At 38.3% G+C, this 18,705-nt stretch overlaps 1 protein-coding gene across 1 annotated transcript; it reads right to left on the bottom strand.

Annotated features, from left to right (window-relative positions):
• Positions 1 to 381: 381 nt before the first annotated feature.
• rgma (repulsive guidance molecule BMP co-receptor a) lies at positions 382 to 12,322 on the bottom strand. Its single transcript, XM_058752406.1, has 4 exons — positions 11,599 to 12,322; positions 8,974 to 9,089; positions 5,479 to 5,990; positions 382 to 3,712 (listed from the first exon to the last, which is right to left on the bottom strand). Exons 1-4 carry the CDS (start codon positions 11,610 to 11,612, stop codon positions 3,011 to 3,013), a joined length of 1,344 nt encoding a protein of 447 aa, XP_058608389.1. The 5' UTR covers positions 11,613 to 12,322; the 3' UTR covers positions 382 to 3,010.
• Between the last annotated feature and the right edge of the window lie 6,383 nt (positions 12,323 to 18,705).

Here is an 18,705-nt window from a genome sequence, read left to right as displayed (position 1 = left end):
TGGTAAGGTTAGTCAGATATAACCTACATGAAACGCGTGTTTTATAATGAATAAGAATACCTTTAAATCTTTTTGCTCTGTCTTTTTGTTGTTGATTCTTTATTATAAGTGGGGAAAGCACCTCATTGACTACAAATAATATTTGCGTTTTATAGAGCAAAAGTTACATAGTGCTCAAACACGGTAATATTGTCCTCTTTAGATAAGATCGTGGCTGTGGTCTAAAATGGTTCAGGAAATTGAGTTTACTTATTGTACCATTAGGTGGCAGTCTTAGCTCGACATACTTGCATTAATTCTGTGGTGAAGTCACTTCCATTGTCAAACATGAACTCAAACAAAAAGGAACACAGCTGAATACAAAAACCCAAACATCAAAAATATATCAACATGACACTTTATTTTTTCTTCAATAAATAATTTACAGTATTTACAGGTGGTGTGTGGCACCGCTTTAGTCCTACATACAAAAACAGACTAAGCTGTCTGGTATCTCCCATTCAATGTTAATACATTTGAAAATGTTATCATTCACTTTTATTTTTTTAGCATTACAAGTTTGATAACCTCTTTCACCATCAAGTTAAAACCAAGTAAGAGCTAGTTTAAAGAGAATAAAAACATAAAGTGCTTTTGTAATAAACAACACATGAACACCGCAAGTCACACGTTTCCTACTTAGTATTTAGTTAAAGGACATGATGTCTTTGTTTTACTCTTGTTCCAAATTAGATTGTAAGTCTCTTATCTTATGTTTTTGTGGTGCTTGTGTACACAATATCCCTTTACATTTAAAGGTAAATTTGACCACACCCTCTGATGTACCCAAAAATCAGCACAAAATATTATTTGCCAAATCACACAAACTTATATACATGTCACATTACACATTTAAATCCAAAAAGCACTGACAACACAAGCACACCTAAACACAAAAGTCATTACAATCATTTTGTATGCTTTCAAAAGTCTCTTTAAAGCCATGAACTGCACCAACAACACAAGCTTTCTTAGCAGTAGTAAGGCTCACAAAACTTTACAGTGTAAGAATAAATTACTGTGAAGTCTCTCAGAGCATTCTTTATGTATAATTCATATCTAAACCATATTTTCATAGTTCAAACTTTTTACTAAGAGAAAACAAACACTGAGAAGAGACAGCTGTGATAGATGTTCTTAGAAGAAATGGGACATGATGAAGATGAAGTTATGTGGGCTTCATCTTCCATAAAGACCTTTCCAACAGTCTCTAGACATGGCCTATAAAAACAATTAGGCTACCAAGGGTGCAGTTTCACTCTTCAAAATAGTGGTGCTATGTATCGCCAATATTACTACTGCTATTTACAATACTGAGTGCCAGTGATCCTGAGCCTGCTAATGGCTGAAGAGCAAATGCCCCCATTTCAAATGTCACAAGAAATGCATGGCAGATGTTCTCAATAGCTCCTGCACTGGTCCATCCACCACACTGTAGTTAGCAGCACCTTCCAATATTATACACAATCAGGACATCTGGTTTGAGCCCAAATACTTAAGTGAACCACAAAAGGTCCCATGAGAAAGCGAGAGAGAGAAAATTCAGCTGTTTGGGAAATTGTTGGCACCATGGCTTGTTCTTTGGCAAAACGCCTCCGCCATAAATTCACAGATCTACAGAGTCGTGAGTTAAACGGGGCCTACAGCACAGCCACGTCGACACCCTTTTGAAATGGAGAGCAAGGCGTTGCTCTTTAAGAAGCAGTAAGGATGATTGATGGACCTGCCTTGTGGGTCCCATCTCAAACTGCAAACATTGTATGGAGGAACTTGGCTCTCTCCTGGATATATACGTTGATGCTACCTATTGTACCTATTGCTACCTATTGCAAACTGACATGATTATTTTTTATCACAAACGTGTTTATCTGAAACAAGTGGGCTCAGAGACAACTCTGTCTTGGGCTATACCATTGTATGACGTGGATTTTTTACTCAATGGCTTTATTTTGTGAACAAAGTAAAGAAACTTATTCTCTATGTGCCTAACAATTGTTCAGGCTCATTTTGAACACCCAATTTGACAATGGAGGGAATTCAATAAATATTTTCCGAAATTATAACACCTAAGCAGTATGGGTGTAGTTTAAAGTCTGTTTGACACAATGGTTGACACCCTTTTTTATATGAAATGTAGGAAACAGCTCATGGCAGGCAGTAAAACTTCTTACTGACCCATGAACCACCACACCAGAGGTACATTAGGACCCTGGGTGCAATATACAGTTATTATGAAACACTTCTCACACAAACACACACACACACACACACACAAAATAACACATCTTTCTTTTGCACACACACATAGACAAACTATACAAAAGGCCTGATGTTATGGCCTGTTAATCTCCTCTGTAGACAACATGACTTACTAGTCTGACATGGCCTTGGCCAGGGGGTTTTCTCTAGAAAGCTAATATTTTTCTGAAGCTGGAGCTTCTTCAAAGAGAGAACTCCTGCCGGCCCTCCATCGTTTGGAGACATTAATAAAAGCTCCTGTCATGTCCTCCAGCCTGGCTCCGGGAGACATACTTCACCTCTCACTTGGCATCAAGTGAACTGAAGAACATCTCCGAGCTCTTCTTTCTGCAAAGGATCATCCCCCTCTCACTCCTGTCAGTGGCACATCACCCTGGTGGGAACAAGGGTGGTTTAATCTGACTCGGGTCTCAGGAACTTTCAACGCTGCGTTCTCTGTCATGAAGCAGTTATGAGATCAGCAGGATGACCACAGAGATGGGTGGGTCTCCAGGAACGCTTCTGCTCTGGCCTGATGAATGAACGTACGTGATGATGATGAGAGATGAGTCCATGGTGTGACACAAGACACACAAGTGTGAAAGCCCTCAGCAGAAGCTCAGGCTCTAGCTGAGAAGCCCAGCCTCTGGTAGATGGAACACAACACGGTGAGAGCAGCATTTCACATGCATACAGCATCTTACAACCATCTGACAAGGATGTCCAATGGGGACTACAGACGAATGGAAAATGAGTCAGTCCACAACTGTATGACAACAAGGCTGATGAGGATTAGGACACTAAAACCCCATTTTTCTGAGGCAGAGTTGAATATTGTATCCTTTTCAAAGAGGTGATACTTGTCTTTGTTGGAGTGGAGCATTTTAACATCCTCAAAGGCGTAGTAGGCCGCCAGGGTGAAGTTGATGTCCCCAGAAGATAGCAGGTCAAAAACACAGGACTGGAAATACAAATCCTCAACTGGTAGACGTTCTTTGCACTTGGCCATGGCTGACTGGTATGTGAAGCCATTAATAGGAGCACCTGGCCGTCCCCTGCCTAAGCCTTGGCTCTCCGCCGCCCGTGCTCTGAAGGTCCTGAAGTCTATTCGCTGATTTGCAGGGCAACCATGCAGGCAGAGGTAAAGATCCTGGTTGTCCTGGTCCTCCACCGAATTCACAACCTCCTCTGGCATCCGCACCGCAAAGGTGAGGTAGCGGCCAACCTGCCGAACTACAAAAGTGGTGCCGATATAGCGTGCCTGGATCTCCACGTGTTGTCCAGGCACCTTCTCTACTATGCGTAGGGTGTTGGCGCCATGGCGGTCGCCTCCGTTCTTTGAACCATCAGCAAATGCAGCAGGAAGCTCGTCAGTCTCCGCATGATACATCTTCTGGTCTACACATTCTTGAAAGTTCTTGAAGATGATTGTTAGCTGTGGTGAAAGTGAGAGTGAGAACAAGTGAGAACAGTATTAAGATCAATTATGGTTTTGGACATAAATACTTTAAAACAAAACAATTCTAGGGGGATAAAAGATGACTAGAAAACATTTAAAGTGCACAAAGTTTTGATGTTGAAAATACTATATTTGTTAAATCGAAACCAGCCAAGAAACAGCAACCACAGACATAAAGTGTTTTATGCACCACTGCATAAGGCAAAAGATGGTGTCTAAGTACTCCATTCTGCATAACCGAGCCTTGTCTTTATAAAACCAGAGGACTGTGTAGTGCAGACCCTCCAAGCCCAGAAGCTTTCGTAATGTCACATTTCAGCAGCAGCTCAAGATACAGGGGGCCAATGTAAACGCACTCTGGAGAAACACAGGTCCAGTCTATGTTACAGCAGGCCTCAGTATGCAGACACAAAGACAATCCATTCATGCTGCTCAGAGCCTGCCTGTGAACCCCGGATTCAGCTCCAGGGAGTGGACTCGCGCCAGCTAGAGAGCACAGCCTGCACAGGGGCTAATTAGAGAAGGCTGCTCCTACCTCTGACTCCTCCAGCAAGCTGCCATTAGGAGGCCAATGGACTGCTGACACATATGTGACCTCGGGATATCCAGGCTGCTCTGATCTTGCAAATGATGCATATGAGTGTGTGTATGTGTGTCTATGTCTGGAGACTCAGTTAAGCCAAACCACCCTATAATCACTAATGGTGCAGGGATCTACCTCCTGTTAGCGCCACCCTAGTTTTTCGCAGGACAGCGAGAGCTTGTTTAAAGCAAAGGGTCTATCAATAAACAAGGGACGTCTTGTTTGCACAGGTGCCATCTGCCTGCAGACCTGTTTGCGCTTTTGTCCGAGCTGAATGACCTCTGAGCCACTGTCATTTATTCAAAAACAGTCAGCTTAACAAAAATATCACAATCCCTTTCCCTCCTACAAGAAAGAACTGTGGGTCCATCTACTTAATGGGGAATCATTAGAGGTTTTTGATGGCGGAAAATTGCTCTGTTTCCTAATGTGACTGAGTACAAAGTTCTTGTGTTTTTCTGCCACAAGGAAAAACTCTGAAAAACATTTAACCCTGGTCACACAATTACAGCAGCCAAAAGGACATCAGGCATAGTGAAATTAGCATTCGGCAATCGGACACAAAAACTTGAAGTCCTGTGTTTTCACCTTAGGCTCCACAGCTGGCCAATTCTAAGGCAGCTCCCCAGTTTGTCCAATGGGCCGTAAAGCAAAACAATGATAATTTATGAGGTATGAGGGCCAACTAATGCAGAGAAAATATCAGCAGTTTCCTGTATGGACTGGGCACTTAGTTAAAACAACAAGACTCCTAAATCACAAAAACAATAGCAAGGACTGCCACAGATATAGTAGCATTAGTTCTGACTGTCGGAAAAAAACGAAGGCACGTGAGCCTGCTAACATTCTAATTTATTACCTCTCTTTTGTTGCTGGCATTTCTTTAAAAAAAAAAACTTAGCAGACTTTTGCCAACTGTCTTATCTCATCTTCATCTGTCTTGGAACAGATCCAAATGCTAACTACAGTCTGCACTTACAAAGTCTGCTTTCTCTTCCCACTGGTAAAACCACACTTTCACCATTAACTAGTTCCATGCTGAAACCGTTCCTTAAAGTTGGGCTATGGTTGAAAATCAGCTGGTGAAATGAGACCAAGACTAATGCTGAAATGACTTTTAGCCTACTTGTTTTTTATGTGAGGTACAAAATATCCTTACCTTGCTAGTAGCTGTAGCAGAAGATCCAGGCACAACAGGAGTGTTCGTAACCTGCACAGACAGGTATTTATTGTGAATCAGTGGCCAGGCTCCCTCAACTTTACAGGTCTGAAAGTCATCGTTGAATGTGCGGAGATGTGGGTCCCCAAAAAAGCCGCAGTGAGTGTAATTGGGAGGCGCAGCATTACGTGGTAGACTCCGCTCGTAATGGCACACCTCTGGCCTGTCAGAGGGAACGTTGACGTCCGGTGGTGGCTGGACTGGGGGCGGGAGTGTGCGGGCACGAGGCTGTGTAGTGGGCCCTTCTTTGGAGCAATTGTGTTGGCTCATAAGATCCTCTATACCATGTTGGGCTGAATGGTAGGCCAGGTCACCCCGGCACGTACGTGCAGTGCGACGGACACAGTTGTTATACGCTCGCAGCGCAGTGCAGAACTCCTCTTCTGGGCCAGAGCTGGAGGTGGAGGCCCAGAACTCGGAGTTACACTTGAGGATCTTACACTGCAGAGTTGCTGTAAAGTCAAAAGAGAGATAGCATAAACACACTGTCATGGTCAAACCAAGTTTACAGAAACCTTAAATGAAACAAGCATCAACCAGAGTAGCTGACACAACTGATTAAGCTTTTAAATTGAAAACAGTTAAAATAAAAACAAATGCTTTTGAGAAAGTGTTGTAAAATAACAACATCCTTTACATTTTTATTCAAGAATAGCCCATTTTCATTTCTTACAGGTCATTTTACACCCTCTTTGCACTTTTTATACACATTTCATTTAGGAATAATTTTTATTCTGATTATGTCAGAACTGAACTTCAAATGAAGTTCAGTTTATTGTGTTATGTTCATGAATGCCAGTTGCTCAAGGCTCTCATAACAACACATGAATTCTCTCTACATCTGGACAAAGTGAGGCTTTAATTCCATCAGTAATAAAAAAACAACATTCCAACCAAGTTCCAAGTTTCTGTGTTTTGCCAACTTCCATCAAGTCTAAGTGCTCTAAATGTAGTATAAAGCAAGGCTATTGTCGTCTTGTTGCCTTTTCAAAAATAAATTAAACAAAAAAACATTAAAGTAGGCCAATCAACGTTTGTTGATTTTATGTGAAATTCAAAATGTTAATGGAATATTCTGATTATGTCTGTCACAGGGGAGAAAAGCTCAACACTTAAGAGCTATTGTAATTCAAAACGTAAAGCAATAAGCATCTAAATAGGCATCATTACAAAGTAATGAACTCTCGACAGGCTTATCTAACTTCATTACCTCACCATGAATGACATCACTTTATATTAGTAAATGGGCTGTATGCTTTATCGAAAAATGCTTGACTGATTCCAAGATCCCAGTTGGATATCTAGCAATTTCACACTGTTTAAGGCGCAACACAAATTAATAGCAGTTAAAGACAAATGGGAAGGAAGCCTTCAAACTGACAATCACACCAGCAAAAGTCTATTATTTAGAAGTGCTAATCATCTCATATCAAATTCACACCCATTCACACCTTGTGCTGTCTCTTTGCATTGCTAAGCAGATCGTGGGGGTGCTTTTGAGTAAAGCACCGTGGGTGTCAGTGACCGAGGGCAAATGCACATCTGAAAAAAATCACTTAGGGCCTTAACAGAAGGGGGTAGCTGTTTGTGTGTGTGCGTATGTGTGTGTGTCTGTGGGAGGGTGTAGTCCTAGGACTCTGAATGAAGACAATGCAATTTGCCATTGAGAAGAAACCAGCAGAGTCATAAATTAGCCCTGTGTAAAGGGATTAGGTAGAGTTTCATCAGCCATGCAGGGTAGGAGAGAAGGGGGGCTAAGGACTGCCTTAAAGAAACAGGATCTCTGGAGAGAAACTGGCTCCAGGACCAATGGGCGGAACACAGAGTAGGTCTCACCATTCCACAGGTCAAACTGGATATGAGATAGCCACCTGTCCAGAGCAAAAGGCCGTAATCAAAGGCAAAAGCAATTTCAAGCACATTCCCCTTTCTCAGATTACAAGATCCGAATTGAAATCTGAAGGCTTTTCAATCATGTGGTTTTTCATCATTTTCGTTTGATAAAATGCAAGGATATGACAAAACTACACATAACTTTGTTTCCAAATGATCACGCAACAATCTTTGTTTTCTTAGTCACACACACACACACACACACATACATCTTCCACCTACCAGCTACAAAGGACATTTATCATTCATCTGATAAGAGACAATAGGCTAATTTAAGATGTCAACTACTAGTGCTTGCATGATTGCCTTTTGTTTGGCGTTAAATAACTTGAAAGAAGATGGGACACAGGGTGTGAAATCAAACTGCACACTACTTACAACTGACCAGAGCATTGACAGAACAAAACAACACATGTAAATTCCATTAAAGTGAGATACAGGAATTAGGAATTGCACTCTTTTTCACACACATTAGACTTTTTTTTTTTTTTTTTTGCAATATATACTACAAAATATCAATTTTCAATTTTAGATAAAAAAAAGAAAAACTGAACACTACAAAACAAGTAACTTCAAGTTACAGCAACAGCAAAATGCATTCATACCACAGTGTGTGCTGGGAACATAAGTGTTAATTTAATACTGTGGACATCAAAATATTAGGCTACAGTTAATCTATAAACACAAGACTATAGTGTAGTGCAGACAGGAATACTGTTCTACTACTGTTCACTGTAAAGTCAATGCATAAAATTTTGACTATTTTTGTGTGAATTTAACCATACACATATCTATTTAAAATAGCCTATCTATACAGACAATTTTAAGTAATATTTTTCGTTCCATTTAAGACTTCACTTGTTTTACTAGTGAAGACGGTCTTCACGCGTTTTAAAAGGCCTTACTGTAGTTTTTGGAAATTTTGCCCCCACAAGCCCAGCGAAGGCATGTTATAGATGTGGAGGGTTCGCTTCCCCTCCCCCAAACACAACAGCACGTCTCCGCCAGAGCTGTGGGAATCACTGCGGTAGTGCAGCAGAATCGAACCGAACCCGGATCGCCACGCTTTTATCGCACGGTTTTAACAATGGCTCTAAAACAATAAATCATCACTCTTCCTATGTAAACATTATTGTTTTCACATTAAAAAGATGCGAAAAAGTTTAGATGGAAATGTAACACCTTTAACTTAAATGTATTATGTGTAGCGCAAACTTGAAAGTTATAAACAACATTATTCAAGCGTGCATAATGAAGGAATGCACACTGGCATGTTTTAGAAGACAAATAGCCTAACTTTTACCAGACATAACTGGGTCATGACTAAACAAAATACACCCAACTGCGTTTAATTTGCTGCTAAGTAACAAAGCATGCGTTTGTCTGCATTATTTCAACATATTTAAATGCTTTGAGTGTTTGCTGTTTTGTGGCGATTAGTTTAGGCTACATCATTGCTTCGACAAATAAATTCCAAATAAACATCCTTATTTCCAGTCCTAAAACTCGAATTAGATTAATCATGATAAATGTTTTTCTTACCTGCTGGAAACAGACAGAGAAACACAACAACGAACTGGCAGACTTGTAGCGCCGATGGTGCTGCTCCTTTCCCCATAACCATCCATCCAGCACGGGACAGCGCTCCTCTCCTCTCCCTATTTTCACCAGCAATGTGAGGAAAGGCGAATTAGAGCAATGCTGCGACTTTCCGTTTGATTACAAGTTGCTGAAGAACCGCAACACAACGAAATCATGCCGCCCGCCCTTCCGTCGTACAAATATCGCTGCTTTTTGTCAGGTATTCTCCGTGTTCACACATTCCCAACCCTCACTAGAAACGTGCCATCGATCTTCCAGTTCGCTAGTGTCAAGAGGGTGCAGCCTACACTGCGAAGTGCACCAATAAGAAGTCACTGTTTCGCCACCAACCCCTCACTAGTTTCAAATTACGCCTGAGCTTTGAAAAGTACTTCACCCGTTTGCAATGTAGGCTGCGAACTCATGGAAGTGAACACATTACTTGTTACTTTTTAATTAATAGCTAAAGTCTAATAGCCTACTTTCCAGTGTAGTTTTATGCATTTTCAGTTCGGAGAGAATCAAAATGAGACTGAAAATGGATTTAAATCAAGTTCTAAAATTACCATGGTAATCAAATCGCATTTATACACAAATTCACCAATTGGCCTGACCATTTAATCCCATTTGTGCACAAAAAGAGTTGATGTATTGCTCACAAAGTTGATCACTAAATGAAAGTACAGACCTGTCTTGTTTTGATTTTTGCATGGCTAGTGTAAATAGTCACGTGTCCAGATTTAGTATACATAATAATTAAGTGTCCATTATTAATGTATCCAAGAAAGATTGCTGTCTGTCTCATATAAATTATAATCACAATCACAAAAACAGCCCCATTTTGAAGAAATAGTAGACTGAGTCATATTATATAGGCTAATTGAAAATGTGCAAATACCTATGAATTATATTTAATTGAATTATATACTATATTAACAATAAAATGTTACTTTATTGTTGTTACTACTTGTGATCTGAAATAAAACATACCTTTTTTATTTTTTTTTATACATGATGAAAATGTTACAGTTTGCTTCATGTCCAAGTAGTTAAATATACATGCTTACATAGCTGGTAAATGGGTTATAGCAGGTCCAATCCTGGTCCTGAAGGGCCAAAGTCCTGCAGAGTTTAGCTCTAACTTGTCCCAATATACATTCCTAGAAGATTCTAGTAATTCTGAAGACCTTGGTTTCTTTGGTTCAGGTGTTTAATTGGGGATGGAGCTAAACTCTGCAGGACAGTAGCCCCCCATCAGGAGCGGACTGGATGGACGGGTGTTACATAGCCTACTCATTTAAATGCCAAAGAGAGAATCAGTTTCTGAATAAAACTGAATTTGGAATTTATGCTTTATTTATACAGTAGACTAATTTTAGGAAGAAATCAGAAAGGACGGATGCCTCTGTCCAAACCTTCAAATTAGAAACGGAAGAGAATCCCATACCACCCCCAAATAAATTGGAACGGTATAATGTATGATCACCTGTTACATAGTGTTCTGTCTCTGTCAACGTAAATGCATCCGCCTAAGCATCAGCATATATATATACATAATCAATGCCTAGGGTTTTTAAAACATCTAGCCAACATGTGATGTGACAGTTGAGAGATCTAACAAGCTTATGTCAATGCATTTGCTTCATTAAATCCCCTGACAGATTATCTTAAGAAGATGCATTGAAATGTGAAATATTTCTATAATACATAATCAGAACTACTTTTTTATTTGTGTGAACATATGAGATGAAGAAGGAATAATACTCGCTCATCTAGTAAAAAAAGCTATTAATTAAAGTAATAAACAATCTGATCATAAAAGCCTTGTTGAGATTTTGACAGGTCAAGGTAATCGAAAGGTCCTAAAGAAGAGGAGGGAATGTGGATTTGTTATAGGGCAGGCTATATGGTTTTGTTTTTAGTGGTCAGCTGTTGCAGTCCAACAGATGGCGCTTGCACAGTGGTGGAGAATGAATGATATCTCCAGAGATGCGTCCTCCTGTATAAGGCTTTTTAAGAACCACTATATTATTTACAGTTCAACTGTGATGTCTTCATTTTCTTTTGAGATTAGTGAAAATTAATTGGAGGTATACATAAAGCCAAAACATAACATTATCTTATCTTTAATGAGAAGATATAGATATGTTGTGAACCCAACACAGATGTTCTCTAACCATTCGTGAGTTTAATTGATCATTAAAAGCATGTCTATGGTTTTTAGCGCGACAGAGGCAAAAATATAAAAATTTAGAGACAGAGCAAATAACACTCATTAGTGACAGCAGCTATGCATAACATCTAAAAATCCCGTTCTCCCTTTCTTCTATCCTAATTACAAAGCAAAAATGTAAATTATTCCTGATATTAAACACAATCCTTAAATTTAGATTTGAAGTATTGAAGACAAAGAACTGGACTAGCTACAATGTGATGCAGACTTTTAAGTCAAAAACTATAAGAGACAATGCAATATAATGTTCTCTGTACCATTTAAGAGAAGATATTCACTGTTTAAGTAGCGAACCACTGCATCCTGTTTTAAAGGAATCAAAGTTATTTGTCAAGAAATCAACCAGAACCCACCTTTTTGAATGCATGGAGCTCTTCAACACTTTTGGGTTGAGTTTCTTTGCAGAACCGGGATGAAGCTTGCGGGTTGAATCCGGACTGAAGCGCGTACAGGCGTGCTTTGTATCAGTAATCCGAAATTCTTATTTAAGTCTATACATCGTTGTAAAACTAAAGGCTAAGCACTCCTGTCGTCCCTGCATGATGTCCCTTGTTTATTAGCTATTTATTATTTTAAAAGGCGAGATAGGTTTTATCTAAACGCTGCTAATCTACTTGCGGTGTCTGATGTTATTTTCATCGGTGTCGTGATCTGGAAATGAAGGTACGATCCGTCAACCAGTTTATCGAGACACAAACGATAAAAAAGAAAACCTCGGAAATGTTTTCGAATCAATAGTGTTCTTCATTTTGCCGTGGTATTCCCAAGATTCCTCTGTGGCTCTCAGGACTTGAGCAGGAAGAGCCCTCGGGGCAGCAGTGTTGATAGCGCTGGCTTGTTTCCTCGCCTCAGTGTTGTGAAATGACGAGTTTGAAAGTGTGAGGCACAATGATCAGCGCTGCAGTCTCGAACTCCCCACACTGTCATAGTCAATACAGGCTTATGTCTGTTAAACCAAGCTTTAAGATTAAAGTTAAGATCATAATGTAACACATTTTGTTTAAACATTTTATGTCTGTAATTCAGTGTTGTGTGTGTGTGTGTGTGTGTGTCAAACATCTATATAATTACCATACCTATCTGTTACAGCGTGAAGCAGTTAACCAATCCACTACTTATCCATAAACTGTGTAAATCCTAATGGTGTGCTGTTGTTATAATCCATCCAACTACTGGATGGTCTTTAACACTAGTACAAAACATGGACATTTCAATTTTTGTGTATTAATTTAATGTGGTCATCAAATTACACGTGCAAAACCACATGTAATAACTTATATTGTGAGTGTGATGTTGCTTTTATACAACAGTATAGCCTATTTATACAACTGCTGTTCACACAGTATACTACTTTATACAAAGAAATTATATCCAAATACAATTTGTTTCAGACAAAAAAGAAAAATGACTAGTAGGTTCTTATTTGATCAACTGCAGCAAACAATAATAGTCAATAATAGCAGAAGCATCAGGCTTTGAGTAGCTTACCAAGCAACACACAGACTGAAAGCTGGTCTGGAACAGAGTATTCCTCTCACAGCATTCAGTACTCACTCGACTCTAGGCTTTTTCGCTTATAACTTTCCACACAGAGGAGTGAAAGCGATAACACTGACACTTGTGCTGTGTTCAAAATCGAAACTAAGTTTACTTAGTGCCCATGAGTAGCATAAATGTAATCTGGATGTACTGTATTCATCATGTTGTCGTGTGACCTATCAGTGTCAGTTGTGTCACCTCACTGCCATTCACAAATCCTCTCCCATGGCCTCATGGGAAAGTAAAATATCGCATGCACACTTTTTTGCCTATATGAATACTGTGAATTTGGGCATACTACTCTGTTCACATATTGTTATGTATTTATGTATGTATTTATTTGTTTTTTTGTTTGCCTACTATATAGGAAGTATGCCATTCCAGATGCAGCTTTGAAAAACTAGTTCTAATCAGAGCTGTGCACATGCCCAGCATATGTTGGCTCAGGGACCCAGGTTTGAGTCTATCCTGGCTCCCAAACCCTTTAACCTCTACATTTCTCCTACATGTCAAATTAAACAAGAGAACCTGCTGAATCAGATGAAACTCAACTTTAACATCCATTAACATGATCGCAAATCAGATGTTCAGGCTACAGTGTATTTATATAAGAATATCTTTAAAAGTAGGCGTACATGTTACAAACATGTCATACATACAAACAAACTGTATCAGACTTGGTTTATTGTTGGGTGTAATTATATGCAACCTCTTACTAAAAGCAGTCAAGGTACAAATAATGTAATTAGACAGTCTAAATGTAAATGGCACAGATCCAGAGAGTAACTCAAGTGTTAGAAACAAGACTGGCTGCTCTGAGTCATGTCCTGGTAACTACAGAGCTTGGGAGTGACTAGACTTTGCCAATGTCAGGGGCTGAGCCCATTATCCATTTTAGACTCAAGAAATAGAATATTATGATCTGTCTACATTATACCAATCCCATATGCATGTAACATTTTCAAGTCCTGTTAAATTTAGCAATTAGGGAATATTAATATTTCAGCCATGATAACTCTTGGGATAGTTTCTAAAATATTTTATTAATGTAAATGGAGTGTACATAGGTTTGGTGTGGGTGGACTAGATCTGCTACGCTGCTGCTGCTGGAGCTATAGTTTCTGCTGCTGCAGAACAAGTATGACTTGCTTCTGCTAAATGCTCATATCATAAACTTATCGGAACATGCAAGAGGGAGACCCCTTTAGCAGATCTAGACAGGTGGTGCTGGGGAGGCAGAGGGCTAGATTAAGAATTTTCATGTATTCATTTAAGAATGTGAATAGAGATTTGTAACTGGACTACTCATTAATACAAAAAAGTATTTTTTAACTTTATTACTTTATTTGACAGTTTGGCATTGCAAATTGCAGTAGTGGTGGGGATTTTTCAAGTTTATCATTCATTCAGGAAAAAAAGAGCACTTGCTTGGAAACGTGGAGGCATTGACTTTTTTGGAACTTTTTCATTGATTAAACAAAAATAGACAAAGTGGCTGGCATTATTTTTAAAAGTTGAACTTCTTTTAACTTCTGAAAATGCAACTGTCATGCAAAAGACACAAGCGCAATGGTCAAAGACATCTGTTGAGCATATTTATTTAGAAAAATAATAGAAACATGAAGTGGAATGCAAAAATGCGTTTTGTGTGAACAGCCCCTGCAGCAACAAGCTCAGTACAAACTATTATAATGAATGGTCATTGTAATAATAAAAAATGGTCTTTGAAGCGTTGCTCGCTTGTGGTGTACATTGGGGTGTTACAGCGCAGTTACTGCATATCAAATCAATCAAATTGCCATCTGAATTAAAATTGCTGGAGTGCGCACATAAGAAGGAATGAAAAATACCCATCACTTTCTAAAAAAAGCACAAAAAAAGATTGACATGAGAATTATTTGAGCATAAGCATTTGAGACTGTTTGTTGTAAACAACCTAATGTTTGACAACCTAAAATGTTCTTTGACTTAATATAATTGAATAGTAACATATTTTATTCAATAGTAACATATTGTATCTTTGACACTGGCCACTATGACTATGACAGATGCTTGAAGGATATCGCTTTTACATTAATCTGCTAGTTTCCAAGGCAGCGGTTTCCATCCTGGTGTGAAGAGAATGGCTTTCCAACAGCCGGATGCTGGACATCCACCTCAAACACAGCTGGCGGAGGACAAAAAAAGAGGGGGGGTGCAAGGGCAAACAGACCAGGCTTGCTAAAGCTATGCGCTTAGTTGATACATGTTTGGCTGACATCTGAGCGATAAACTTTGCAGCTGTAAGAATGCATCTTTTAAATTTAGCACTGCAATAAAAAATCCAACTAGAGCTAATAGAAGGTGAAAAGGACTTGGATATTTTGTGCAGAAAGACCCAGGCAAGTGAGAGTGTTTAAAAGAAAGAAATAACAGCATAAAATAATTAAAAAATTGTGAGAAAAACATAAGTGAAAATAGTAATGGATAAAGAATGCAATATGAGTCAGACAGAAGAAACCACATAAAATAGAAGATGAAGAAGAAAACACATCAAGGGCCAGACAGCTACAGGATGTCACACATGCACTAAATGAAAAAAAACTAAACAAAACAAAACAAAAAAACACTAATTTATTATACTTTGACCTAACACAATGACTTTGATTTCAGTGGTTACTCATTCAGACACGAAAACAGATAAAATCAGCTGTAGTTATTACAACCAAAAATGAAGAAAAATCAATAACACCCCTCCTTTTTTGCTCCCCTTGATTTCCTTTCATTTGCTTTATGATTGAATACTGCCAGTGCCAATCTCATTATGTTTCATGTAATCCATTATAGACACTCTGTCAGTTTTAGGCACGTCTTAAAGCCTTGGCCACTATAACAGAATGTGAGGTGAGGATAAGTCTTGCCAGAGAGCGAGGCATTCCAGCCAGTAATTATGGAAAGAGACCGTGGGATCCCGATCTGGGCGAAAACCATTAATTTTCCAATTTGTCTCATGAAAAGGCAGAGGATTGGGCACAGTGAATCTAGCCGTTGTTTATTTTATGAGTGTTTGTGTAAGAAGAGCCTGCTGTTGGAACACTATGATCTGAAGCATGGTCACACATTTGAGATGAATGCCTACAACAATGCCGAAAGCATGATCAAAGAAAGGTTTATCTCATTTCTATTGTGTTGGGTATAATTAGGTAGATAAGTTGAAAGAATGGCTAGACTGTCATTTTCCCCTTTGTTAGAGAGGGACTTTATCAGCATATACGTGGGCTAGTGAATATCCGCGGTAAGCTTTCTAAATAGCAGCTTAAACAGTGCTGTCGCCATGTTATCTTCTTCACTGCTCAACATAACAATATTGAAGTATGTGTGTAGTTTAAAATGCTTTTGAATGTACCTTGCTTTAATGTGCACTTGAAAATAAGCCAAAAAGATGCTTTCAAGCCTATTCTGTTCTTTTTATATAGAGATATATGCAGATGTGCATTTGTGGGACCAGTTCCATATTTAAATATGCACACAACAAAGCAATTTAAGGTTAATTATGTCCGACCTCAGTCTGCATATAATGAATACAAATGCTATATGAGTGAAAGGACATGTTAAAGTTATTTTGGTTGTTTAGTTATTAAAAATGTCTAATTTTTCAAAATGAAAACTCAGACAGTTGTCTAATAGGAGTCTCACACTATTTGTAAGCAGGACTATTCTTGATAAGAAACACACTAGGTGGTTTCATAAACATCTGTGGACTTATTGCTTCTCATAAATTCTGACTATGATAGAACTGATAGATTCAGGTTTGTTTACATTCTCAGTCATCCCTGTTTTACCTGCGGGGACATAGTCATTTGTTGTACGGGACTGTTAAGCAAATAGATTTGTCACATTCATCAACCCTTCCATCATATGACTCACAATAGCAGAGAACAATCATCACAATATGATCTTAATCAAACATACTGCTTTAAACCAGTATCGTAGGCTGTTCTGTGTTCATTTTCTTTGTATTTATCTTTTTTAAAGAATTTGTCTAAGTTGAAAAGATATTTTGTGAGGCTGTAAACAGGATATCTGTATATATATCTACATATTTTTCTTTGTCATCATAATATAATTGCATAGCATAATTACATAAAATACATGAGAGAAGTATGTATATATATATATATATATATATTTTATTTTTTTATTTTTTTTGGACCTAACACAATGACTTTGATTTCAGTGGTTACTCATTCAGACACGAAAACAGATAAAATCAGCTGTAGTTATTACAACCAAAAATGAAGAAAAATCAATAACACCCTCCTTTTTGCTCCCCTTGATTTCCTTTCATTTGCTTTATGATTGAATACTGCCAGTGCCAATCTCATTATGTTTCATGTAATCCATTATAGACACTCTGTCAGTTTTAGGCACGTCTTAAAGCCTTGGCCACTATAACAGAATGTGAGGTGAGGATAAGTCTTGCCAGAGAGCGAGGCATTCCAGCCAGTAATTATGGAAAGAGACCGTGGGATCCCGATCTGGGCGAAACCATTAATTTTCCAATTTGTCTCATGAAAAGGCAGAGGATTGGGCACAGTGAATCTAGCCGTTGTTTATTTTATGAGTGTTTGTGTAAGAAGAGCCTGCTGTTGGAACACTATGATCTGAAGCATGGTCACACATTTGAGATGAATGCCTACAACAATGCCGAAAGCATGATCAAAGAAAGGTTTATCTCATTTCTATTGTGTTGGGTATAATTAGGTAGATAAGTTGAAAGAATGGCTAGACTGTCATTTTCCCTTTGTTAGAGAGGGACTTTATCAGCATATACGTGGGCTAGTGAATATCCGCGTAAGCTTTCTAAATAGCAGCTTAAACAGTGCTGTCGCCATGTTATCTTCTTCACTGCTCAACATAACAATATTGAAGTATGTGTGTAGTTTAAAATGCTTTTGAATGTACCTTGCTTTAATGTGCACTTGAAAATAAGCCAAAAGATGCTTTCAAGCCTATTCTGTTCTTTTATATAGAGATATATGCAGATGTGCATTTGTGGGACCAGTTCCATATTTAAATATGCACACAACAAAGCAATTTAAGGTTAATTATGTCCGACCTCAGTCTGCATATAATGAATACAAATGCTATATGAGTGAAAGGACATGTTAAAGTTATTTTGGTTGTTTAGTTATTAAAAATGTCTAATTTTTCAAAATGAAAACTCAGACAGTTGTCTAATAGGAGTCTCACACTATTTGTAAGCAGGACTATTCTTGATAAGAAACACACTAGGTGGTTTCATAAACATCTGTGGACTTATTGCTTCTCATAAATTCTGACTATGATAGAACTGATAGATTCAGGTTTGTTTACATTCTCAGTCATCCCTGTTTTACCTGCGGGGACATAGTCATTTGTTGTACGGGACTGTTAAGCAAATAGATTTGTCACATTCATCAACCCTTCCATCATATGACTCACAATAGCAGAGAACAATCATCACAATATGATCTTAATCAAACATACTGCTTTAAACCAGTATCGTAGGCTGTTCTGTGTTCATTTTCTTTGTATTTATCTTTTTTAAAGAATTTGTCTAAGTTGAAAAGATATTTTGTGAGGCTGTAAACAGGATATCTGTATATATATCTACATATTTTTTCTTTGTCATCATAATATAATTGCATAGCATAATTACATAAAATACATGAGAGAAGTATGTATATATATATATATATATATATTTTATTTTTTTATTTTTTTTGGACCTAACACAATGACTTTGATTTCAGTGGTTACTCATTCAGACACGAAAACAGATAAAATCAGCTGTAGTTATTACAACCAAAAATGAAGAAAAATCAATAACACCCCTCCTTTTTTGCTACCCTCGATTTCCTTTCATTTGCTCATAATCATATATATATACACTGTCACAT

The sequence above is a fragment of the Onychostoma macrolepis genome, chromosome 18, assembly GCF_012432095.1.
Source record: "Onychostoma macrolepis isolate SWU-2019 chromosome 18, ASM1243209v1, whole genome shotgun sequence".
Taxonomy (NCBI): domain Eukaryota; kingdom Metazoa; phylum Chordata; class Actinopteri; order Cypriniformes; family Cyprinidae; genus Onychostoma; species Onychostoma macrolepis.
The sequence above is the reverse complement of the archived record's forward strand: the minus strand, read 5'-3'. Positions and strand labels throughout refer to the sequence as shown.

What these genes read in the sequence shown, in the direction of transcription:
- rgma (XM_058752406.1), bottom strand. An exon ending in TCTCTGTCTGTTTCCAGCAG is followed by an intron (nt 5,991 to 8,973) that starts GTAAGAAAAACA and finishes TTGACTTTACAG; the next exon opens with CAACTCTGCAGTGTAAGATC. An exon ending in CTGCTACAGCTACTAGCAAG is followed by an intron (nt 3,713 to 5,478) that starts GTAAGGATATTT and finishes CTTTCACCACAG; the next exon opens with CTAACAATCATCTTCAAGAA.